The 24,205-nt window shown below is 47.6% G+C and overlaps 8 protein-coding genes across 8 annotated transcripts; 3 read left to right on the plus strand and 5 right to left on the minus strand.

Annotated features, from left to right (window-relative positions):
* Window positions 1-993: 993 nt before the first annotated feature.
* On the plus strand, window positions 994-2,418 carry ACHE_20804S (uncharacterized protein; the record flags this gene model as incomplete). The annotated part of the gene is made up of 6 exons (XM_043285147.1): window positions 994-1,133; window positions 1,193-1,688; window positions 1,756-1,884; window positions 1,929-2,154; window positions 2,206-2,354; window positions 2,410-2,418. The coding sequence occupies 6 exons, from the start codon at window positions 994-996 to the stop codon at window positions 2,416-2,418; spliced, it is 1,149 nt and encodes a 382-aa protein (XP_043133868.1).
* Window positions 2,419-7,035: 4,617 nt separating this feature from the next.
* Window positions 7,036-8,772, plus strand: ACHE_20805S (putative C2H2 finger domain protein; the record flags this gene model as incomplete). Its single annotated transcript, XM_043285148.1, has 3 exons — window positions 7,036-7,050; window positions 7,127-7,719; window positions 7,917-8,772. The coding sequence occupies 3 exons, from the start codon at window positions 7,036-7,038 to the stop codon at window positions 8,770-8,772; spliced, it is 1,464 nt and encodes a 487-aa protein (XP_043133869.1).
* Window positions 8,773-9,397: 625 nt separating this feature from the next.
* ACHE_20806A (uncharacterized protein) lies at window positions 9,398-10,258 on the minus strand (the record flags this gene model as incomplete). Its single annotated transcript, XM_043285149.1, has 1 exon — window positions 9,398-10,258. The coding sequence occupies one exon, from the start codon at window positions 10,256-10,258 to the stop codon at window positions 9,398-9,400; it is 861 nt and encodes a 286-aa protein (XP_043133870.1).
* A 60-nt stretch (window positions 10,259-10,318) lies between these two features.
* On the minus strand, window positions 10,319-10,537 carry ACHE_20807A (uncharacterized protein; the record flags this gene model as incomplete). The annotated part of the gene is made up of 1 exon (XM_043285150.1): window positions 10,319-10,537. The coding sequence occupies one exon, from the start codon at window positions 10,535-10,537 to the stop codon at window positions 10,319-10,321; it is 219 nt and encodes a 72-aa protein (XP_043133871.1).
* A 2,922-nt stretch (window positions 10,538-13,459) lies between these two features.
* ACHE_20808A (oxidoreductase, short-chain dehydrogenase/reductase family) lies at window positions 13,460-14,401 on the minus strand (the record flags this gene model as incomplete). Its single annotated transcript, XM_043285151.1, has 1 exon — window positions 13,460-14,401. The coding sequence occupies one exon, from the start codon at window positions 14,399-14,401 to the stop codon at window positions 13,460-13,462; it is 942 nt and encodes a 313-aa protein (XP_043133872.1).
* A 1,382-nt stretch (window positions 14,402-15,783) lies between these two features.
* ACHE_20809A (uncharacterized protein) lies at window positions 15,784-16,461 on the minus strand (the record flags this gene model as incomplete). The annotated part of the gene is made up of 1 exon (XM_043285153.1): window positions 15,784-16,461. The coding sequence occupies one exon, from the start codon at window positions 16,459-16,461 to the stop codon at window positions 15,784-15,786; it is 678 nt and encodes a 225-aa protein (XP_043133873.1).
* A 118-nt stretch (window positions 16,462-16,579) lies between these two features.
* Window positions 16,580-17,654, minus strand: ACHE_20810A (fungal specific transcription factor domain-containing protein; the record flags this gene model as incomplete). Its single annotated transcript, XM_043285154.1, has 3 exons — window positions 16,580-16,683; window positions 16,777-17,170; window positions 17,253-17,654. 3 exons carry the CDS (start codon window positions 17,652-17,654, stop codon window positions 16,580-16,582), a joined length of 900 nt encoding a protein of 299 aa, XP_043133874.1.
* A 516-nt stretch (window positions 17,655-18,170) lies between these two features.
* ACHE_20811S (uncharacterized protein) lies at window positions 18,171-19,326 on the plus strand (the record flags this gene model as incomplete). The annotated part of the gene is made up of 5 exons (XM_043285155.1): window positions 18,171-18,242; window positions 18,299-18,892; window positions 18,948-19,016; window positions 19,070-19,163; window positions 19,220-19,326. The coding sequence occupies 5 exons, from the start codon at window positions 18,171-18,173 to the stop codon at window positions 19,324-19,326; spliced, it is 936 nt and encodes a 311-aa protein (XP_043133875.1).
* Window positions 19,327-24,205: the final 4,879 nt, after the last annotated feature.

The following is a 24,205-nucleotide window of genomic DNA, read 5'->3' on the forward strand; positions in this document are numbered from 1 at the left end:
CACTCCGGCTGCGTTTGGAACGTGACACGCTTTTGTTGACCAACGGATATCTGTCGATCGGTGTATAAGATGCAAACCATCGATTCGGGCGCAAGTCTCCGTGCTATCGGGGCTTATCGCCTTCCATTTAGGGATTCTGCCAGTTACCGTATACGAACTACTAGGAAGAGTATCAGATGGGGACAGTCGGCCCGAAGCGGCCCGAACCCACTCCGAAGGCTTCGATAGTATACTTCGCAGAGTACTCTGTATAGTTACGGTGTACAGAGTATAACCGCCGATAGCCAGCTGTGGCAACACGATATTGACTCCTTTTGATCCTACATCTCTACTTGGCATCCTGGGTCTCGAGAAAGAGACCGTAGGTGTGGCACGGCAAGTGCTCGTTCGTGAATATCATTGCGAGTCTCGATAGGCAAGCTAAAGCAAGAAACCGACAACAGCCTCAGCTGTTGGTTGTGAGAGAGCCCTTTACGATTACGAGCCCCACATGGTGGGAGAATGTTGGTATCTGTAAGAGGAGAGAGCGCGTCTGGCAGGCGATACTCTATCGAATCCGAGGCCTGCACCGTTCTTTCCTTCAGAATCTATACTCAACTGCCGAATGTTATAATAAACCTAGCCAAGAAGAAGTTGTGTTGGATTCTTTTGGACAGGATGTGTCATGTTATATCACGTACTGATCGTGATAAGTCTGGAGGGTTGACGATATTGCCCCTCCTTCCGCGCCCCGTAACTATTTTGAGAGGCACAAACGGGGCCGAAAGTGCGGGCGGGAATGTCAATGCATGATCCCGGCGGCAGCCAAGACAAATTTTGTCTAATCAAATTCTTCTTTGCGAGGATAAAGTGGAATCGTGAGTGGCAGACCCGCCTTAGCGCCTAATCAAGTTTTCCTTCCCTTGGAAATGTCTCCGAGTGAGTGTGAGTATAAACACAGAAGACTCTAGTGAGTAACATTCATCTCGAAAAAGTTCAATCTTTATCACCACTATGACGCGTTCAAATGAAGGCTTGCGGCATAATTTACGCCAGCGATTCAATCGAGTTCGAGATAAATTTCGGAACTTTTTGAAGGACACCAGTACTCACTTACCACCACACGCCCAAGCAGACCGGAGTCTTGCAACCAAGTAAGTATTACGTCTCATCAGTGATCTCATCAGTCAAGCGGTGCTGATAAGAGAAGCAGCCCGGCCCCAGCTTCTCAGCATGCAACAGCCACTGCCACCTCATTGCCTCTTAACCAAGCGAGTAATGCCCCTGGGGAGTTGAGCAACACTGGGAATGACGAGGCTCAAACCCAGGCCGGCCAGGACACTTTCCATGGCAACAGTACTGAACAAAACTCAACTACTGATCAGTTGGCTGTTGGTCATGACATTGGCAATGTTATTGTTTCTTCAGACCTTTGGAGTGCAGCATACCGTGAGGCAGTAGAGAATCTTAGGCAGGAAATAGACATTGCAACTCTAGAGGGAAAGAATGCCGCCCAGCTATTCAGAGAACTCCATGAGACCGAACAAGAGGCAACTCGCGAATCTGCCTTCTCAAGAGGGTTGAGGCATTTGCGCTTGGTCCAAGTCCCCCTTGAGAGAATCAAGCTAGCATTGGATCTGGCGAGTCCGATGACAAACCTGGAACCAACTGCAGCAACGGTTTTTGGTGTGCTCAGAAGCGTGACTGCGGTAAGCTCAGTTCTGAAAGATACTGCGCATGCCATTGCCTCCAAAGTACTGACTCGGGTCTGCACAGATCGCTATCAGCTTTGCAACTGCTGATTTAGATTTCGCGAAACAAATTGGGGAAATGCTAGAGCAAATTCCCTATATTGATGAATGTGACACGCTCGGCCAGAAAGCGGGTAGGGAAGATATCCACAAGGTAATCTACAGTGAACCATTCAAAGCCTTTCTAACGTTTCACAGGCACTCGTATTGGTTTACGAAAAGATCCTAGAGTTCTATAAAGTCGCACTTGAGATATTAAGCAAAAAAGGGGTGAAATTGATGATGAAAATGGTCTGGGAGACTGACCGCCTCCCAAATATCGTCCAAGATTTCTTGAGATATTCCGATACTCTCCGAAAGCTTATAGATAAAGCGACATTTGAGATTGTGGAAGACATCAAATCCATGTTATATGACCAACAAAGTGAGTTTTCATACACTTAAAGTTGTTGTATACATTCTCACCTGGCCCTAGTTGCTGGATGGCTAGGTGAAGACAAGATCAGTCGCCAGAGTCAATATCATGAGTCTCTGCAGGATCTTCGAGCTGATCAGGCTTGCGAATTCTTACTGAAACATACCAATTTCACCAACTGGTATGAAGGTTCTGATTCCCAGCAGTTGGTGATTCTCGGTCATATGGGCTGTGGAAAAACTGTTGCTATGACATTTCTTGTAGACGAGCTGATGCGAAGAAAGGAGTGCCAACTACCTCAGCCCAAGATATGCTATTACTATTGCAGGGATAATGAGACAGATAATGGTGTCTCTATAATCTCTACTCTGATTATATCACTCCTCAAACAGCTCCCGGGCTTGGCAAAACCATTTTTCGAGTGGTGCAAACAGGCTCAGGCTTCTGGGATGCTTGATCCAGCAAAAAACATCAAAAAGCTGGAAGAGTTCCTGCAAAAGGTGCTGGAAGCAATTGAACGCCCAGTTTTTGTCATTATTGATGGTCTGGATGAGTGTGATACAGAATATCGAAACAGACTTCTCAAGCTATTGAAAACTTTAGCACAAAAGACTCCAGGGCTCAAAACTATACTTTCTTCCCGTCCTCAGGAAGAGATTTTGGAACAGCTAGATGAAATGGCTAGGATCGAACTGGTTCCTGACGCTCAGCGAGATGGCATTATTGTTGAAAAAACAGTTGAAAGCAAATTGCCTTATCTATCGACGAGTGTCAAGGCACTTGTTATAGAGGAACTGTCTCACTTAGCACAAGGAAGTGCCATATGGACAAAGATGATCATTGAGCTTATCAAACTCCGCAAAATAAGGGCTCTCGATCCGATGCGATGTTTTTTGAGAGAAATGCCACTACCAAGACAGCTCTCAGAGCTCTACGCCACGATATTTTCCCGTTGCATCTCAAATGATCCCGAAAATGAGGAGCTTGCTAGTGCAGCTCTGAAACTTCTGACCATCACCCGCAGACCTCTCAGCATACTAGAGCTCGCCTGGGCCGCTACATTGGGTGCGGCCAAACATGTTACCAACATGAACGATCTTGCTCAGCTGGTAGACCATCAAAGAGTCATGAGTCTTATTCATCCGTTTATTACTCGGGTCGACTTCAGTGATATTAAAAAGCATCAAGTACAACTCACACACCAATCAGTGAAGGAGTTCATCATCAATAAGCCTCATTCACAAGGTCCGACCTTAACAAGGTCTGATCAAATGATTTTTGATCAACGTCTAAAGAGTCTGGAATCATTCATCTTGGATATTTGCATCAGATATCTTCTCTTGGATGATATTGGAAATAGATATTTATTTTCTGAAGAGCAAGTGGGAATCGCAGAGCTGCCCCAAGAATTCGACCTATTCAATGACAACGAAGAGCCAACCCATTATGACGGATCTTGCACGTGGGAAGTCTGGGAAGAAGATATGATTCGCTATGATCCAGCTGACCGTGGTTTTGGCGAGTTCTTCGTCTATGCATCAAGCCATTGGCTGGAGCATTTTGGCGCCATTGCAGTCAAACCTCTTCCAAGTATTACAAGCATAACAGATTTATGCCAAGTGGGATCAACCCGATTTCACAATTGGACTCAACAAAACTGTCGCCCAGGCTGTGCAATAACAGCCAGATTTCAATTTGACAGCAGTCTTTATGATCCCCTCAGCATCACTTCGCTCTATGGCCCAGAAGCCATGTTACATGATATGCTTGAGAACTCGGACTTCAACGAGGACAAATTTCTTCAAAACACAGCTATGAAGGCTGCTGATCAGATTTTCCAATGGGGTGACCTATCAAGGCTCAGGATTCTCTTCTTAGATGATAAACTTGGTCATCAGCTACAAAATCTCGACTTTTTTCGACTTGTCATTAGAATGTGGAGTGATCCCATTATAAATCATGACAACTGGGATCCTGCATTTGACCTCATCGAATATGTATTGGATAAGTTGGTTCAGGAACAATGGGGAAATGAGCTCTTGTGTATGGCTGCTGGCGCTGGCTGCATGCCCATGATCCAACGGTTGATAACTAGCGCCCAGCACAATGCAGAGCTCAGACATGAATTGCTGCACGAGTTCCGATCTGAACAATGGTCAACATCTGGCAAGCCAACACATCAATCGATTGGAGAGGCTGTTTTGCAAAACCACATTGATGTGGTAGAATACTTGTTAAGGGAGAATGACATCAAAGCACATCTTCGATACCGAAACTCCCATGGTGAAAATGTACTGCATTTGGCATCGAGGCTCTGCAACCCAGAAATGTTCCGCCTTTTGGTTCCCCATTTCCAAGAAGGTATACATCAAGCAGACAATCAAGGAGAGACAGCCTTAGTACGGATTATCATGAGTTCCTCAGCTTCACAAAACCGGTATAACTCAGCAAGAATATTGCTCTTGCAAAGCAGCGTTGATTGGAATAGCCATTATCAGGATGGGCAACAGAATCCTCTGCGAGTGGCTGTGCAGCTTGGTGATCTAGACATGTGCTGCCTCTTGATCCATATTGGCAACATGAATCCAGTTTCGGCTCTGACCTTTGATAGTGAAGGCCGAATGGATCTAAAAGACAGAAACCCTGAGAAAGAGGAGAACATGCTGCAGATTTTGCAATTGCTATGTAAACATGCCAAATCAGCGTCGAAGTCGGCTAAATGTTAGATCAAATTCCAACCCACTACCAAAATAGTGGTTCGTCAAACGTGGAATATTGATCCTTGTGTATGGTTATTCATCGTTGGTATTCCTGGATCAGGATTATAAGGCCGGGGTATAGGACTTGGGTGTTATTGACTATGCAGGCGCATCGGGTACAAATCGTTACCGGGTTGCTATCAATGTCCGTTCGTACGGATATGGAATAGTAACTCCAAGCATAGGAATGGAACGAATCGCTTGATTCTCTATCTATGAGGGTGATGACTGTATATAATTGTGTCTTGCCAGTGTGCCGACGGCGAGCCCTTAGCGAGGCCCTTCGGCACCTCGCTCTGCGCCAGGTACCTATTGATGTCTGAGCTTTCCGGCTGCAACATCCGCGCCGGTTAACTACAAAACACTCGACATAGTGCTCTTTCTACTGGATGCAATATCTGTTGCTTGTTGGTTGTTTCTGAATCACCTTCAGAGTAGTCCAAGTAGAATGCGCTCAATTTCGCCAATATAATTTGGCAACAGCAAGACCCTCAAGTGTCCTGGGCTTAGTTATAGTTTAGGTTGGGTGGGGGCGCATTTGAGGCTTCAAAAATGTTCCAGTCTGGCCCGAGTTTCTACACAGAGAATTAGACCAGATCCAAAACCCTCTCCTTCACTCTCCATATCCCCCCATCAAGCTCATCACCATCAACTTTCTCCACCCGCTCTGCAACAACCATCGCCGCACTCCACAGGATATGCGCAAAGAGCCTCCTCCCCTCATTCACAGGCCCCTTTTCGCTCTGCCTTGGTCTGAGAAGTCGGGGGCTGTTGTTTGTTCTGTTGGGATTGTGGTTGTTGTGGTGGGTGGGCGAGGGAGGGGATGGAGGCGGGCGTGAAGAATTGCGAGTCTTTAGATGCTGGATTGCAGTTCGTAAGAGTTGAACATAGAGGAATGGATTCAGTGTTTGGTCCAGTGTTTACTTTGGAGGGGCAATGGAACAGGGGGAGAAAAAAAAGAAGTTTGCATTGTTTGTCACCAGATTAGATTAGATCAATCGATACGGCCTCAAATTGGATGGAAAAAAAATCCATGATTTACTTACGAGATGGATTGGATTCTCTTATTGATGCAATAATCTATTTTATGGGTCAATGGGGTAGGACTATCTTGATACTGTTTACTTTGTTTAGTATCACTGTTCAATATGTGTCTTGTGGTGCCCATAGTGCTAAAAGAGTATTGTGAGTTTTATCAGCCTAAATAGAGTACATATCTATTCTACGGAGTACTCGTATTGTTGTGTGTTCCCAAAAAAGAACAAGTTACGGTATGGTAATAAATAGCGCTGTGCATGTATCGATGACATCATCGACCTAGACCGGTCGATAACCGGAATTCAAGAACAAGAATACGGGAGAATGTAAATAACGAGAGTACAGAGAAAAAAGAAGACATAAATTAGAGGAAGAAAGAGATCAAAACATACATGCTTGTATGTAAAGAACGAGCAAAAAACACCTGATACAGGCACAGTCAGCTGCTGCAGGGCTCGTGATCTGACCCCTGTCTGTAAGTGCGCCTTGACACATAATGTACAGAGTAGAGTACTTGTACAGAGTACCGTTAGAATATCATAGTAGTAGAACAGAGTGAGTACTCTTCTCTGGAGTAGAGAATAGAATACTTGTAGATACAGAATAATCTTAATGGTAGAATGCATAGTACACCATAGCAAATAATACTACGACTTGTGAGTGGGCCAGATGGCATCATTGTTGTTGGTCCCTTTCTTTTTCTCTTTATTCTTTTTCAACTTTTTTTTTTTCTTTCTCTCTCTTTCTCTCTATGTTCTAATAGATTTCTCTTTTCTACTCTGATACAGCACTCTCTTAATAACCTAGATCTGTATTCGCAGTCAATCCCCGCACACTCAATTTAATCTCTCAGCGGTTCCCCCCGCAAATCCTCCTTCTTGTCTCCTGCTGAACTCCCGACACTTTTTTCCACTGGACACTTTTTCCTACTTTCTACACCACCGCACTTTCGACGCTCTCTCCCTCGATTTACCGCTATTTTACGTTCCAGAACAGCAATTCTCTCTTCTCTTTCCAGTGCTCGCTTTCTTTTAATATATCCCCCGGACAGCCTGTAGTCTAGCCAACTCCTGGCAGGGCTGCCCGAGTCACCATGGCTTCTTTCAAGGTACCGCCAAATATTCTCAAATATCCAATAACGCATTATTATCTCCCCAATTCTAACACGATTTCTACACTGCCAGGAACTATCTCTTTCGCGTCCTCTCCCCCAATCCTCCCAACGACACCACCACTCCCATTCCATGTCCCTCGGCGCCGTCAATCCCAACCACCGCGTCACTCGTCGCAAGAGTGTCACCACCGCTGCCGCTACCAGTGCTGCTGCTGCTGCCGTGGCTGCTGCCACCGTCAAAGATCCTAGCAGTGGTGAATCCGCTGGTATTCCCATGCCCGCCTCCGTCAACCGTCGACCCTCCAGCCGCAAGCCTCTCATGGAATCCTCGTCGGTCGGAGTACCCTCCGGCTTCACCGCAGCCACTTCCTCGCCTTCGTTCTTCTCTCGGAGTATGAACAGTCCTGGATATCAAGATCCTTCGGTCGCTGGCAAGGTTTCGGTCCCTAACCAACCCTCTCTCGCATCGAATGGCTCCACCGCTACAAACACTCCGCCACATCCATCATCGAACCTCTCTGCTCCCTCTTCCTCCAAGAATCGAAACCGCCGTGCCAGTGAAGGTGCTCCTCCGGCCAAAGAAGGAAAACGTTCCTTGGTCGAACTTCGCTGTGAACGTTGCGGGAAAGGGTACAAGCATGGCAGCTGCTTGTCCAAGCATATGTGTGTATCCCCTTCCCACAATCAATCTACGCTGTCCTTCCGGTTCTTGGAGCACTGCGCCATGTTGGCTCTGTCAGGTCGCCCTCGTGGTCCAGCTCCTACTCCTTTAGATACCTTTCCCCTACCTTTTTTTTTTTTTGTTTTTTCGTGTCTTACCCTCCTGAACCCCCCGGTTGACGTTGGTTGAAACACATTAGGTGGGAACATGACCCGGCTTGGGCTATTACTTCGAAGCTTTTGATCTCCAAGCATCAGCAAGTTCAACTCCTGGAAGCCGCTAGTGTCCTCGTTACCATGAACCACGATGGCCCTGAGGAATCAGAGCTATCTTCCGCCTCGCCCGACGCGTCTTCGGAGAGTCCTGAAGGTCTCAGTTCCGCCGATACCACGCCCCCTCCCATGGAGCAGGATATGGAAGAGGATGAGGAAAGCGAAGACGACGAAGACGATCTGGAGATGTCTGGCGTGTCAACAACCGCAGACAAGCGATACGATGTTCCCCGTGCCAGCCGGAATCCATCCGGTCTTTTCTCCCACTCCTACCAATCCGTTCCGTCGAGCTCGTTCAATGGGAGTGCTCCATTGCACTCACCGTCCTTCTCCAACTTCCAGCACTCGAACATCGAGACGCGACCTTCCACGGCAAACACGAAGTTGCATGACGACGATGAGGCAGACTTGGCCGCGGCCATTGGACTCTGCAACTTTGGCACCCCACGGACGCGTCCCGTGGCCATGTCGCCCAGCATTCCCCCGGTGCCTTCGCTGCCGGGACGCTTCTTGGATCCTGGCAACCAGAGCCAGAGCTTGGACCAATCCCGAGTGCCCGGAGCCGACACTGCTTTCCATGGCTCGATTCCTGGATCCATTCCGAACTTCCTGTCGGTATCCTACAACCCATCCCTCTCCTACAAGGTGTCCGATGAACGGGAAGCCCGCACGGGTGATTCAGACCGCACATCGCGGCAGAACCGCAACGCAGATGTCGACTTCGGGAACCGTCCGACGCAGGACGACGATGATGACGGCGTTTTTGGCCGAATGGAGGAGTAACCTGCCCCTTCCCCTCACCCTTTCTTTAACAGCTGCAACAGTCAGCTGTGATTAATGATTATACGAGCTAGCCTCTTGCTTTCATTTTTGTTTTGGCCCCATCGATGCGTATTTGGCTGCATCATTGCAGTTCCAGATGAACTACCCAGCCGTTGACGTTGGTATCTTTCTGGGACTTTGCTTTACATATTACACGCTGGACTTGGTTGGGATTGAGCGTTCCATGCAGATATATTATTATTAGTCCTTCATTCTGTCTCCTTTGTTTTCAGCCACCATGTATCATTTGAATTTCTACATAACCATCATGGCCAGCGTTTGATATTGATATATACACCCTGACCTTGTATACGTGCTTTGCATGTACTTCTGGTCTTTGTACTTGCTTGATAGGAATGGAAATACTGCATATTTAATATTGCACGGAGATATATATGTAGCGCAGTGCTACTCAGCCCTATTTCTTGAGTAATATAAGCAATTTCGGTTTATTTTGGGGTTGTACGACCTTCAACAGGAGAACGGTTATGTCCCGAGAACTCATTTTGATCTGGACTAGTAATAGTCCATAACTTTTAGTAGTTCCCTCGCAGTAGCTACACGCTCTGCCTTAGATTTCCAGACTCTAGACCTTGGCCACGTATACATCACCGGTGCCCCGACGGAACCCTGAGCTGAAACTCCAATAACTCTGGCGATGTGATAATTTTGGGCCAACCCGTACAAATTGACGCAAGTAACTGGCAACAGATTCTTCTGATTTTCGCATGACGCCCACTGTAACAAACCAATTGTTTCGAGAAGTGTCCTGACAAGGCAGGATGATTGCACGGCCACGACTCAAATTCAGCTGCAATCTAATGCCCCGATTCGTCACGTCGAACGGCAAGCCCGACATCTTAACAGGAACGATATTGGCCGAGAACTTGAAATCCGCTGGTGCATGTGACAGAATGCCGCTTGGGTTGTTGATCGAAACCGTGTCTCTTTCCCATGCAAATATCGAGTGGTCATCGGAATTTCTGATGATTTCTTCCTGCAACCGAAGAAACGCTTTGTCACCTTCCCCGTAAATCAGCGGCAGGTTGACGTTGAAAATACCCATCAGGCTATAAGCGATATCTTCCGGCCAGGTGGTCTGTCTATCCGCGGCCCATGACATTCTCTTGGCGATGCTGAAGCTCTCAAGCTTCGCCGTGCCTCGCAGCATAGCCTCGTCGATTCCAGTTATGCAGTGTAGTATGTAGCACAGATCCCTTTTATACCCGATATCCACCCAGTCCACATTGAGCATGAGAAGGACCCGCGGGGCAATAAGCTCCTGCAGCGTCCACCCTCGCGTGAACCACTTGCTCCCCCGGAGCTCAGCATGCAGCCGAAACTCGGAATTCCCGACCCCATCAGGAATGATCCCAGAGCACCCCTCTTGGACAACATCATCCAAGTACGCATAACAGATTTCCGCCTTTTGGTACCATGCGAACATCGAATTAATAGCTTCGGACAACTCGGCGCTGCTTTCCTTGTTGATGCAGCATGTATCGACTCAGGCGTATGGATACCCGTCATGAGCTGCTCTCTCGCAAAACCGCTTGACTTTATCGTATCCACTCTTTTGCTGGATGAGTTCGTCTATGCGGTCTAGGTCTTGGAAGGCGAGTTCTTCGTCTCCCCATCGGTGCGAGAGGATGGCGTATGGTGGGATTTGGTATGCTATGAATTCTTTTAGAGTCAGGGTGGAAGTGGATGTGTCGAGAAGTCGCATTATGATCGTTGGGGAATGGATAGAGTATTGAATGTTGAATAGAGGCATACATTTGGTCTTTTACAAACCCCTTTTTCTACTGCTTACGTTCACAAGGCTGAGACTGTACATCACCGCCAGAAAGACCAATCAATTCAAGAATTGACCGCTACCTCTGCTTCTCAGAGAATTTAACTTGTGAATAGTGAGGATTCCAAGCAGCCATTGCATATAATCTTCCTTGGTTCTTTGTTATGCCGTATAGTTGGGCATGAGGTTTAGTCGATATTGAAACGGCAAACATAGGGATATTCTTACCTCAGCACGAGGCATTGGGTCCACGAACCGGGATATGAATATATCCAGAAACCTAAAACGGTGAAAAGATGTCCGACTTGGTCTGAAGGTGCAACACAATTACTAGAACAATGGTTCGAACAACACATACATCATCCTTATCTGACCAAGAAAGAAAAGGAATCACTAGCCGAGCAAACAGGGCTCAGCGCTAAGCAGGTGTCTACTTGGTTTGCGAATACTCGCAGACGGCGAAAACATGAGCCTGCAGTCCGCACTGATGATTTCGAAATCTACGTCCTTCTGGTCGAATGACCTCCCACGGGCTACTTCGGAGCAATGGTCCTCGTTAAGCCCATTGGGAGATGTTGTTGGTGACTGTGGTGCTTAGACTTGGCGAGTTGATTTTGGGGGACGGCGAAAAAGGGTGTGGATTTTGCCGAAGGAAGAGGAAGAGGAGGAGGAGAAGGAGAAAAGGGTGAAGAGCATTTGGGAGCCAACTAGCCCTGTGCTGCTATAACTACTGCTGACATTTTGATAGTGATGAGTACTCAGAATCAGACGGGTATAATAGAAGTAGGGCTATTATAAAAGAAGATTAGAGACATTTCCGTAAATTATTATAAATTTTCTTTTTCCTCTCTGCTTTTATTTTTCAACGTGGCGATTACTCGCCCTTTTGGTTGGTTTTGGGCTAGATTCTAAGTTCTGAAGACATTCGGAACCGTCCTGATGCATCGGACCATCGGACGGTTTATCCGCAGTGCAGAGAATGCGGCCGCAGCAGACGCCCCGAGTTTGGGCCATCTAGTCTTCTCTTCCTCTCTATTGCTGGAGGACCTTCAGCCCGGACAATCACCTGGGAATGTGGGAGTCCAAACCTCAGTCGATGAATCTGTGCTCCATGGTATTGTCATTTTGTGCCCTAACCGTGGGGTTGAGGAGAGGGAGGGAACAAGTTAACGATAGATATAGGTCTCGCCAACCATGCTGATGCAGAGCTAGCAGATTAACTGGGATATCCGCACTTTGCCCTCATCTACATCGACCAGCATGGCAACCTGCGGCACGAATTCTCCCAGTCCATCGCCAATAGCCGCGAGGCAATACTGTCCCCACGGGCCATAGATGCAACTCGCTGTACGTAGCCACACAAGGGTCCCTGGCGACTTTTGAAGCGAGTAGTGTAATGTCGCTTCACCGCCTCCAGGCCATGATCTTGGTGGCCCTCTACGAATACAGGCATTCCATTTACCCTGTTGCATGGATGACAGTTGGGACCTGTTCTCGGTACGCTGGCATGCTAGGGCTCACGTCTGCTGGGCAGACCTTGAGAACCACAATCCCATGTGTATGTTATGGTCAAATTTTACGTTGGCACAGTCCATCCCTCAGCAATGTGTTGACGCGTTAACGCTGCTTGAGTGCAGCACTTGACGAAAGCCTGTCGCCCTATCAGCATCCGGACGAATACCTGGGCCTCCTCGCTCCTTGCTGCCTAACCTAGTCCGCGCTCTTTATGCACCTGGACAACAGTAAGTTAGTTGTCCAGAAAAATTACGAGATGAACCAGGTTATAATCTCGCCGGGGATATCAAATCCCGGGAAGAGCACTTCCTCCAGGTTCAGACGACGGCCATAGTGAGCAGCATAAGTGACCAAGTGCACAGTGCGACATTAAAGATAATGGAAATGCTAGAGGCTAGTCCACAATACAGAACACAGCTTGGAAAGGCTACCCCCTTTGCCCTTGACGCAATTTACTGTGCGATGGCAACATTTCACTGGGTGCTCCGGGAGGGTGGAAATGGGATAATGCGAGTAAGCCTGGAGGATATGAAAGAATTCTTGCGGGAGCTGGGGGATCGGTGGCAGCTGTCCTTGGAGTACCTTACTCTTGGGGAACTCTATAGTCGCACGACAGCCGATGATAGCTTTATAAACAACCAGACGCCATAGAATTTTGAGAATCACCAGGTGTCTCATATTGTTACACTGTCATACATGAAATAATCACTTCTACAACATGACACGCACGGTTCCATCTAGAAGAGAAGTTGCTTGTACCTTAGATGTACACCTGAGATAGATGTACACAGTCTCTGTATCCTGTTAGTAAAGCAAAGCATCGAGAGCGATATTCAGAAACAGGGTTAACGCGGACATTATGATTTTAAGGAATATCCATAAAAGAAAGTAGATGCATACATACCCCGTTTGATTTGTCAATGATAAAGAGAAGCAGCCAATTCCTGATGCATGTGTTAAGAGGAGAGAGGAGACATTGGATGTGAAGAGGATGCGCCTACTAGGGCGGTAAATGACTGAATTGTTGGAGATAGGAGTTGGAATAACCTCTGAATGGAAGAGTACTTCATATGCATGGATAAGACTATTTGCTACAAAAGCAATATAAACCAGTCATCCAATATATTAGAAGATACCCAGTCATAGCGGTGTTATACAGTCAACAGCGATTAACAAGGCTGATTCCTCAACAGCATGGCCAAGGATGCTTTAAGCTCCTACGCAAGAAAAGCCAAACCCTGGACATCATTAACTACGACTTTCAGTTTACACATCACCTAAAGGACACACTAACGAACGCATCTAAAAGCGATCTCCGACCCATTGATCTAGCCCCACTCAGGTCACAATATATTGGCTCAACTCCTGTTCAGTCCAGTCCCAAAGCTCTCTAGCCAACTTACTGTCCTTAGCGTACTGGCTCTCTCGATTAGCTATTCCAACTGGCTCATAGTATACACCCGACTGGACGGTGTCCGCCGTTGCCGCCCAAAGTTGATTCAAGGCCCCTGTCGCCGGATCAACACCGGCGAACCCACTGGTCAGCCACCACAAGAACCTCTTTATAAGGCTTTCAGAGCCCATGGTATTTGCGAGGTTGGTTCTGACAAGGCCGGGGTGAACGGCCGCCACTCTGAGTTCGCGGTAGTGTCTGGCCAGCTCCTGGCCATACAAGAGGTTGGCAAGCTTGCTCTGCCCGTACCGGGTCACAGTACCCATCTCCTCCGCGCGGCTCTTCAAGCTGTCGAACACGATCCCGCCGGTGGGCGCGAAATTGTGTGCATAGGAGCTGAGAACGATGACTCGCACATCCGATGCAAGCTGCTCTCTCGTTCTGAGAAGCATTGGTAAGAGGAGCTTGGTGAGGAGCGCGTGTCCCATGTGATTCGTGCCGAATTGGATCTCATAGCCCTCACATGTGAGACCCGGTGGAACAGACATGATACCGGCGTTCAGTAGCAGCATGTCGAGTCGATTTGTCTGTGCTCGGATTGACTCTGCCGCTTTGGCGACTGATTCCAACGACATAAGGTCCAGCTGAACGACTTTGATTCTCGCAGGATCGCCGCCCCGATTCTTGATTTCTTCGATGGATTCGTTGGCCTTGTCGACCTGACGGGCTGCAAGCCATATTTCTTTTGGTTTGTGCTTGGATAGTTCAAGAACTGATTCCTTCCCGAGACCGCTGTTTCCCCCCCTTACAAGGATAACTTTGCCTTCTAGAGACGGGATGTTGGTTGAAGGGTTGAAGGAGACGCTCTTGCTGAGGAAGATACCCATGATATAGGACAAGCGGAGGGTGGATAAGGACAATATTGAATGGGCTTAAAAGAGGTTGAGAACAACTTATAGTGAAACTCATGGGCTTTATCCACCAAAACAAGAGATAATCGATAATTTATATACATTATAGCTGGCGGCCAGGATAATAATTTAGACCTTTTGGTCAGTTTACTTTATTAAGAATGAGGAGTCGCCCGTGAGTGGTCAATCGGATGACTTTGGTGTGCGGGCGCTGCGGCCGCATAATACCACGCAATGGGTTTCGATTGCAGTCTCCATAGTAGTTCTAGAGGGTCTTGGTTCTTCATTACCCATCCATTGTGCAAATGGTCTCAGATGACCCAGTTTGCTGGTATTTCACAATCAGTGATGTTTTGGTAGAGAGTAAGTACGGGACGAACCACAGATCGATCATCATAATTGTCACTGGTGGCGCTGAGCTTTCTCCGAGGTTAAAGCGCTCCCCTTCAATCGACAGGAAACGAGCTCGGTCAGAGAGTGGCGTACGAATGTAATTTTTTTTCCGGCTGTGTCTCCGGCCCAAATAACCCAGAACATGCAATTCGGAAACGAGGACGTACCTCGAGTCAATGAAGCCTCTGGCAGGGATTCCCATGGTAGAATCTCTTCACGCGGGTATCGCCTGTATTCAGACACGCGACATTGCATAACTGTGCAGCGTACGTCCGGGGCAATTTACTGTACATAGAAGAACCTGCAGTTACACTAGCTATCCGGAAAATTATCATCTATTTTTGCTTCGATAGAAATTGTGCAATTTGATAAATCGCCCCGGTTTCTGGCAAGCCCATCTAATACTCAACTTAGAAAGCTACATCTACATATGTAAATACATATAACGTATTTCCATTCCCCATGACAACAATCTAAGCAGCATTTTCTCATCACTATCAACCATCACCCACCACACCCACGTTGAAAAATCAGCCTTGTTTATCGCTGATGACTATACTGAAACATCGCTGTGGCTGGATACCTCCGGTATCCTACTGGATGACTGGTTTATATTGATTTTTGAATGACAGATAGTCGTATTCGTGGAGAATATGATGGACGAGAGTATTGGGTTATGAGCATTTTGTAGTGAATTACGAGCTCGATCACAGGGGTTAATGTTAAGACTGGTGTGGTCAATCAGCTTTCGGCTGCTACTGCTCCTGGTGTTGAGAATGGAGTTTATTATATTTCTGTTGGGAAGACTGAGAAAAAGAGTAAATATGCCAGGGATTGGGGGCCTGGGAAGAAGCCTTGGGATCGGACGGAAAGGGAGTTGGTGTTTTCGAGGGTATAGGTCGCGGGACGGATGAAGCTTTGTATGTGTACTGTGTGAATACATATATGTAGTGTTTGAATGGGTATTAGATGTTTCCAACGTTACGATAGACTTCCCCGAGAGCAAGATACTCGAAGGCCAGCCTCCAACGCTCACTTAGTCTCCGCATGCAAGCCTCAATAGCCGTTAATCGGACATGGGCTATCTCGTCCCCACATTCGCGATAGATCCATTGGAAAGTCACCATGGAGCAGTATAGTGCGTCCAGCGAGAATGGGCTTATACTTCCTACGTGATCGATACTTGGCTGGCTAGATATGATGTCCATGACTTCCTTTGTCTTCTCATGCGCCTGGTCGCTGATATTCCGCACGACCAGCATGGCCTGGGTCTGGGTGGCGAGCTCGTCCGGCCCTTTTGTGCCGGCAGACGGCATATAGCCGGGTTCGTCGCTGAATTTCTCCGGGCAGCAGTAGTTATCGAGCAGCAAAAAAAGGGCCGACCACGTCAGGCACTGGGGAGCGAGGAGTCGGAGATATCTGTCCAAAGTGGACGAAGTCATTTCGTCAGCAAGAATAGAGCTGAAGGTGCATAGGTCTTCGGTAAGGCTAGTAACAGCACCAATCTGGTGCATGAGCGCCGTCTGAGAACTGCTACGGCATGCAGAGGCACGTCCAATGAACATGGCCGATTGACACAGGCGAGCAAAGGAAGATGCATGGGCGGAGAAGGGAGTTGTAACTGGATAATAGGTAATATTCATCACATCACCCGAATCCTAGCAGGGAGAATGTAAGTCGAGACACGACATAATAACAGACGGAGGGAGGATATTTACCCATGCTTTATCGTCCACAGGAAGGAAATCGACATCCGCAGGCTCAGGGAGGGAGAACCTTCTCCGACTGCCCAGGGAAATAACCCGATCCAGGACGTATACGGCCCACCACACCCGTCTTCTCTCCTCCGCTTCCGTCCATGTCGTCTGCCAGAAACGGTCAGAATGAGTGTTACATACTCTCCTAGTCGGAAATTTCTGTGCATACAACGCGGCTCATAACATTCATAGAATCCGTACCTGGCGAAAGACCAAGAAGCTCAGCGAATCGGACGCATGCTCCCACAGTCATCCATGCAGCAGGATAGATGGAATGACCGTATTCGAAGATAGCTATCAAAACTATAGCCTGCAGGTAGACAAGCGACACCACGCCACTGGCTTCCAAGGTTGCCAAGAAGCCCTTAGCAGTCAAATAAAGTGGATTGTTCCCTGTGTTTTCGACCGGTAGGGAGAAGGTAGTCAGCTTCATTGCAAGAAAAAGCATGGGAAGATCCGGCCCGCTATTCTGCAGCGAAATGCCAAGGTCCAGTCGCTTTTTCGAGACGATTGGCAGCCAGGGATGTATTGTATCGAAGTAGAGTGCAGATGTTTCAAGTATTGCGTTTGGCTGGTTGAGGACGCCGAGTACTTCCTAGATGTTTGTCAGCTACTGTATCGAGGATAAAGGAACAAAAAGAAAAAGGAAAGGTAAGTGAAGTGAATATACTACCCACCATAGGAATGCTAACAGCTGGTCTCGGTAGTTGCATGTTAGACCACTTATAACAGTCGATATCCAAAAACAATGCCGACGGGAAGCTGGCTAGTCCCCGGCTGGGCCATGTCGTTCCGCTGGATTCAGTGGCAAGACTACTAGCCCCTGACACACTGACTGCAGCTGATAGGGAGCCTGGGTGCTCAGAAGATCTGCTTAGACGGTCCTCCAGTTCGGTCAATCTTTCCTGAAGAGCCGCGAACTCGGCCGCAGTTGGGGTTGGCTTTGGGGCATCAGTATAATGGCAGGCGCGGCTGATGCGGACGCACAGACTGCATTTGGGCAGCAATTTGTCGCATTTCCGCTTTCGTTTCTTACAGGGGCCACATGCTTGAGTGGCCTTGTGCGGAGGGGACTCCATGACAGTCCACACTGGCCGACAGTTGTTTAAGGAGAGGACGAGAGGAGAAGAGAGGGGGAGAGAGGGGGAGAGAGGGCAAAGGGAAGTAACCTCTATGGAGACACCGTCAGAATAGCGTGTTGTGGTGAATCAGATGTGGTTGAAAGAAGGAAAGCGCAGGAATGCGGACAATGCGGCCGCAGACCACCGAAAATGGTTTAGTGCATCTATGTTCTAGAATGATGATCGACTCTACCATGGGTCGTCTCATCACCAGCATCATTGGCCGCACAATCCGAACAGATATGAGTTGAATCAGTGGAATGAATGGTTTGTCGGCCGCTAAGGCGGGTGAGGTCACGATTGCGGTGTCCTTGGTCTAGATGCGTAGGAAGTTAATGCAGTTCAAGAGCTATATAAAAGCCCAGAATTGTCCTGTCAAATCAATAAGAACGTTGATCTCGCGGTTTAATCTTTTCATAATAACGCCGAGGGAGTATTACATATAATAAGCCTACCTGCCGGACGGATCCCAAGATGAGGAGAAGCACCTTCTTTCCCCACAAGCCTGTCTTAACCGAGAAAACTCTCGCCGACCAACATGGCAAGGTATGAACTGCCCGTAACACCTTCCGAATTAATCTACAGGCTAACAGTTTGCACAGGTCTTCCTGGTCACCGGAGGGTCCGGTGGTCTCGGTAAAGAGCTTATCAACATCCTGTATCAACAAAATGCCAAGATCTACGTTGCCGCTAGATCGGAGCCAAAGACCAAGGAGATTATCAGAGAGATTCAGCGGGCGCATCCCTCCTCCTGCGGAGAACTCATTTTCCTCCGACTCCAGCTCGACGATCTCTCTACGATCAAGCAATCGGCGGAGGAATTCCTAGCTAAGGAAAATCGCCTTCATGTGCTGTGGAACAACGCGGGCGTAATGGTTCCGCCGCAAGGATCGAAAACCGTTCAAGGATACGAGCTACAGCTGGGTACCAATAACCTTGGGCATTTCCTTTTCACGCAATTTCTTCGGCCGGTGCTGGCTGAAACAGCCAAGACTGCGCCGAAGAATTCGGTGCGTGTAGTCTGGGTGTCATCGAGCGCGGCGGATAATGCTCCTCACCCCGCTATTGACTTTTCGAATATGGACTACCATGTTGAGGAGGGGATATGGTCCAAGTACTCGCGAAGCAAAGCGGGGAATGTGTTGCACTCTACAGAGTTTGCTAGAAGGACCGCCGGTGAGGGTATTATTAGTGTGGTATGTTTTTGACCTCAATCCATGCCAATAGTACTAGACTAACTATGTTGTCAAGGCACTCAACCCAGGAAATTTTGTGACCAACCTGCAGCAAAACATGCCCAAGATGCAGCTTGCAATGTTTGTATGCTTCACCTATATTCGGGCTGATATGATAGATTCTAATGGTGATCCTAGAAAATGATCTCGCACGACCCCATTAATGGGGCATACACTGAACTCTTTGCGGGTCTACACCCATCAATTACGGAGAAGAACAATGGTGGTTGGGGTAAGTGCCCTTTCATTACGACGCAGTCAGTATACAGCTGCTTATTCTTTCGCTAGTTTCTCCGTTTGGTAGGATCGAACCAGCTCGCAAGGATCTCTTGGATCCGCATCTTGGAAGGAAGTATTGGGAGTGGTCGGAGTCTCAAGTTAAGCCGTACATGTAGACGCATGGTAGCAGGCTTCCTGTACAACCGTCAGGGTACCAGAGTAAAGGATGTGGTACCATCACCTACTAGTAGGTCCAACACGTGCAGACCAGAAGATCGCCGCGAGACCCGATGGAATTTAGTGCAAACGGGAGTAGTACTACTCTCTGCGCCCGAATACCAAGTAGGGCCTCTGGATGCTTTTCTCGAAGCGTGGATCCCATCCTCAATCACTGCTTGTGTGGCAGCACTACCCGAAAAGATCGGAAATTAAGCCAATATCGATCTATCTCAGATGAGAAGACTTTCCGAGTAACCAATCAACATAGCGTAATAAATCGCGTAGTACATAGCACCTTTTTTTTTTTTTTTTCTGACGGTACCCACTCGTTACCCTAAAGCTGCATCGTGTGTATGTAGGCAACCGTTGAAGGCTAGTGAGCGGAGGAGTGGGCCCGCCAATGCTAAAAAGCATAATGCAACGCCGTCCACCCAAACAACCCCGCTTTATCAACATCCGCCCAGGAAGTCAGCAAATCACCCGTGCAATATCTACATATCCATACCGATACGCCAGATGCAGGGGCGTCCATCTGTGCGACGAAACTGCGCCCATGTTCGCACCCGCATTAAGGAGGCTCTATACCTCGTCGAGATTTCCGTGGCGGGTTGCAATGTGTAAGGCTGTCTCGTGGTTTTTGTCGCGTTGGTTGATAGGGGCGTGGGCAGTTAGTAGTCTTAGTGGCATTTTTCGTCCGTTGGCGTGTGGTGTAACTGCTGCCCTGTGGATATGTGTGTGCCCTGGTAGATCTCGGAGATGAGGTGTTTGTCCGCGTAGGAAGTAGGAAGTGGGATAGCCTACGGCACGTAAGCCAGAGGATAAAGAGGTCTGATTTAATGTATGTCTGCGAGGTACGCCTTTTTTTTTTTTTTCTATTATTTTACTTGACATCACAAGCGGCAAACTTTGGAAAGTTGATGTAGAATATCGACAGGAAGATAACTGTTAAGCATATTAGCCCTAGATTACCATAGATCGGTTATAGATAGTTATCATATGTACTGACTTCAATTTTATACATGACAGAGATGAAGTTTGCAGAGGCTCTGCTATTGGCCAATTCATGTAGCTCGCTAGCTGACCTTGACCGATGTAGCAGGGAAACGCGATTCATACCGGAATTCGCCGTTCCTTCACGTGGTCTGTCAGGCCTTTACAAAATCCCGCAGCATGTTCATTTCGAACAACGCAGCAATTCTCATTATCATATGCTCACAACCTTCCGTATAGTGGTTGAAAAAAACATGGGTACCCTGTTACGTACAAATTGAAGTCCGGGAGATGGCGTCACGTTAGCGATTGTCACCTCTTTTAATCAAGATGAAGTTCAGTATGGTGCAGCTCTATGTTGGGTACGTCGAATGAGCGCAAAGAACAGCCATCTGGTCTCGATTTTGACGAGATAATGGTGCTTTTGCTTCATGCCAAATGTCTTCATCTCCGTACAGAATATACCTGCTGACAAGCCCTGCAAGAACAGAGCAGGGTCTGCTGCGGTGCTTATATCCGACAACCAGAAAGTTATCTCTCAGCTTTCCACACTGCACAAGGAACAAGATCGTGTCCATGGACTTTCGTCTTGGGAACAGTGCGAGTAGCGCTCTGCTTCCTCCCAAAGTGTCTTTGCGCGGCCTTCGTCACATGGAAACTGACTGATTGAGAAATGCGCAAGGTGGAGTGTTATATCAAGAAATGCGAAGTTCGAGCGCGAATGGGCTCACGCCAACACCAAAGTCGCGAGCCGGCCTGTCCTTAGACCTGCGAGCGGGCGCGTTTCCATCCGATTATTTGAGGGTATAGCAAAATGTATAATCTGCTCCGGGCTGCGAGCGTCCACGAGAACCATATCCGTCCCCAGAGTCTCTCAAATCTGCTAGCCGTCTTGGGTTCCCTCGCATTTGAAATGACTTTGGTGGCTAATGTCTTTTAAATTACGCTGAGAGTACCCAAGGGATATCCAAAAGGCTACTGCTATTGGTTTCCACAACAGTTTTAGCACGGGCTGCTTTGGCTCTACAAATTATTTCACGGTAGTGCATGGCTGATCAAATATACTAGCCCATAATCATGGATTGTTGGAGATAATTATATGCACTTGCCTCCCGTTCTCATCAAGCTCATAGAACGTGGTCGTACGAGCCTGATGACACACCATATGGTCAGACGGCCTTTTTCAGTCGATTTTGCCGTTTCCGCGCGATACCTATTACATATATGCAAGTATTCTGCAAGGACAGGTCAAATTGCCATAAGACATTCATGGATAGCAGTATATACTTGCCTTGGATTGCCTGCCAGGTCGGTATCGCTCGTATAAGTCTACAAAGACGCCATATACAGGGAAGCATCCATGCAGCACGCACATAACGCACAAGCACGCGTTTACGTGTGATAGCATCTTTATCGTTTCCGCCAAGACTCAGCTTCAATGACGACAACGTTTGTCTCTAACGCACCGATAATAAACTGCATAAGCCGACTTTCCTCTCGCTTTCGAAGCTTATACTTGACCGGCGTTTCCCACATTGGTTCGACTTGGAAAGATAAATGCTTCGAGTTCTCGCAGTTTATCGTATGCCTCGATCATGATAGAACGCTCGCGCCATTCATATAGCTTGCTACCTGACCTGGGGTACATTAACAGGGAAACGACATTGGGTAATAATTCTCATACTGGCTGCTGGGAAGCTCACTAATTTATCGTGTGCTTCCGCTCAGATTATATAAAAATCATGATGATAATTTTCCTCCTTGTTGTATCTCAACACTGGGACTACGCCCATAACCTCGTACCAGTCATCATTTCAACATCATCGCACTGGCGTGTTAAGGGCAGAGCAGGACCTACTGCTTTCATTTTCGATCAATAACCGGAATGCTGTTTTCGAGTTCTCCCGGTTGGGTATACCAGGAACCAAGTAAGTTTCCCGATTATTAGGGCGGTTGCAGAGAGAACTATTCTTCCAAGCAAGACATATGGCGATATTTATAGAACCTCAAGCCTGGATGCTTCCACAAGTATCGACGAGCCCTATTTGCTTCATGTGTACGAATATGTATGTTAATATGATGTTGATCCTTCCTCTAATAAATTCTTCGTCCTTTCTGATATGCTCGAAAGCAGTTTCAGAGTCTGCCATGATTTTTATTGAAAGCATCAGTCGACCTTTTTTCTTCAAGATTGTGAGATTGAAAGCGGTTCTTGGTCATTGCTTGGTTCAATATCAAAAAGACCGTTACATAGCTCAGACCAGACTCAGCGAGATGCCCGGATTGGAATCTTCGTATGCCTTTGTGGACCTATTAAAGTCGGAGTCGAGCTTGCGAAAGTCTCCCTTGTGGGCATTTTTCAGGACTCCCAGTCCCCATTGGACCATTTTGATGGCTTGGCTCTATTTTGCTCCATTTCAAGAAATTAGTGACGAGGGCAGTAGAAGGTTAAGAAATGCGTTATGGGGTCGCATAATAAGTGGATTTGCCAATTAAAATGAAGACGGTTTCGTATTGGAATTTGAACGGCAGCGGTATCTGTATCTAGCACCATTTAACCTGACTCTACCAGAAGGAGTATAGAAACGGGAATGCACAACGAGAAAGCCATAGACTTAAATTGATGGCTATTCTAGTTGGATAAAGGATGAAGAAAGTGAGAGCAGAGGATGGTGTAGATTGCCGGGGGAGGGGCAGACTATTTGGAAACACTATCTTCACTGCTTTGAATGCTCATGTCAACGGTATGACATTCACTGATTTTATGTCAAGAGGAACCTAGACGAATCGCGAGTGGGGTTTTTATGCAGTAGTGTATCTCAATTTGAAGATTATGTTGACATTAGTAAGGGTTCAGGGCTAACCCGGTATCCCAACTCCATATAGTACATACATAAAGTGCTGCCAAAGGAAGACATAACATGAAACGAAAAACAGAAAGAACATGCCATTATCCATAATGTAAATCCAAACAAACGAAACATGATATTATCCTAAACATAAATCGAGAGTACTGTACCATTACTAACCTCCAAAACTAGCTGACCTGACCATCCTGACCCGACGCCGACAGTCTAAGAGCCTGCTCGTTTCGCCTTGCAAAACGGCGTCTCTTAGCCTTGCTGGGTCGAGGACGTCGGCGCTTCTTTGGAGTGGTCGCGGTAGAGTCCTGCTCAGGAGTCGATGGCTGTTCGAGCTGCAAAGTGGTGGATTCTGGAGTCGGAGTGATTGTATCGGATATAGGACCTCTCTGGCTAGCTTTGCCCTCGTCGTGATTGGCTTGTAGCTCCAGTTGGTGATGAAAGGTGACATCGGGTTCGACACAGTTGAGGTCATAATCTCCAGTACAGTGCGGCATAACCGGTTGAGAAATAGGTGGATGGTTGTAGTCGACGGGAGAAGCTTGTGTAGTACAATCAGGTGTGGTGACGTTAGAAGGTGCAGGAGTCGTAGACCTATATGTGGCTGGAGAGCTTGTGACTGAGCTCACTGTCGAAGATGTAGCCTGAGACACAGGACCCAAAGAGTTAGGGGTTTGACTCGGTTTCGTGGATGTCCTATCTATGTTAGCGCCTGTTTGACATATTGCTTTGGAAAAGCGTGGGGTATTCACTCAGAACTACCAGGATCGAGTTGAAGACAGCTAGAGAGAAGGAAATTCATCTGATCGTATAGCGAAGGCTCAGCTTCAGGCGAAAGGAGGCGGCATGCTATCTCAAGGGAAGATTGGTCGAGCTCTGTGTGATGTCCCTCCAGCATAGAGTGATCCGTAGAGATGGTGTTCTTTCGAGGAAGAGAGACCATGGCCAGCACACCTCCAACAACGATGAGAGTGGATAGAGGCGA

The sequence above is a fragment of the Aspergillus chevalieri genome, chromosome 2 (assembly GCF_016861735.1).
Source record: "Aspergillus chevalieri M1 DNA, chromosome 2, nearly complete sequence".
Taxonomy (NCBI): Eukaryota; Fungi; Ascomycota; class Eurotiomycetes; order Eurotiales; family Aspergillaceae; genus Aspergillus; species Aspergillus chevalieri.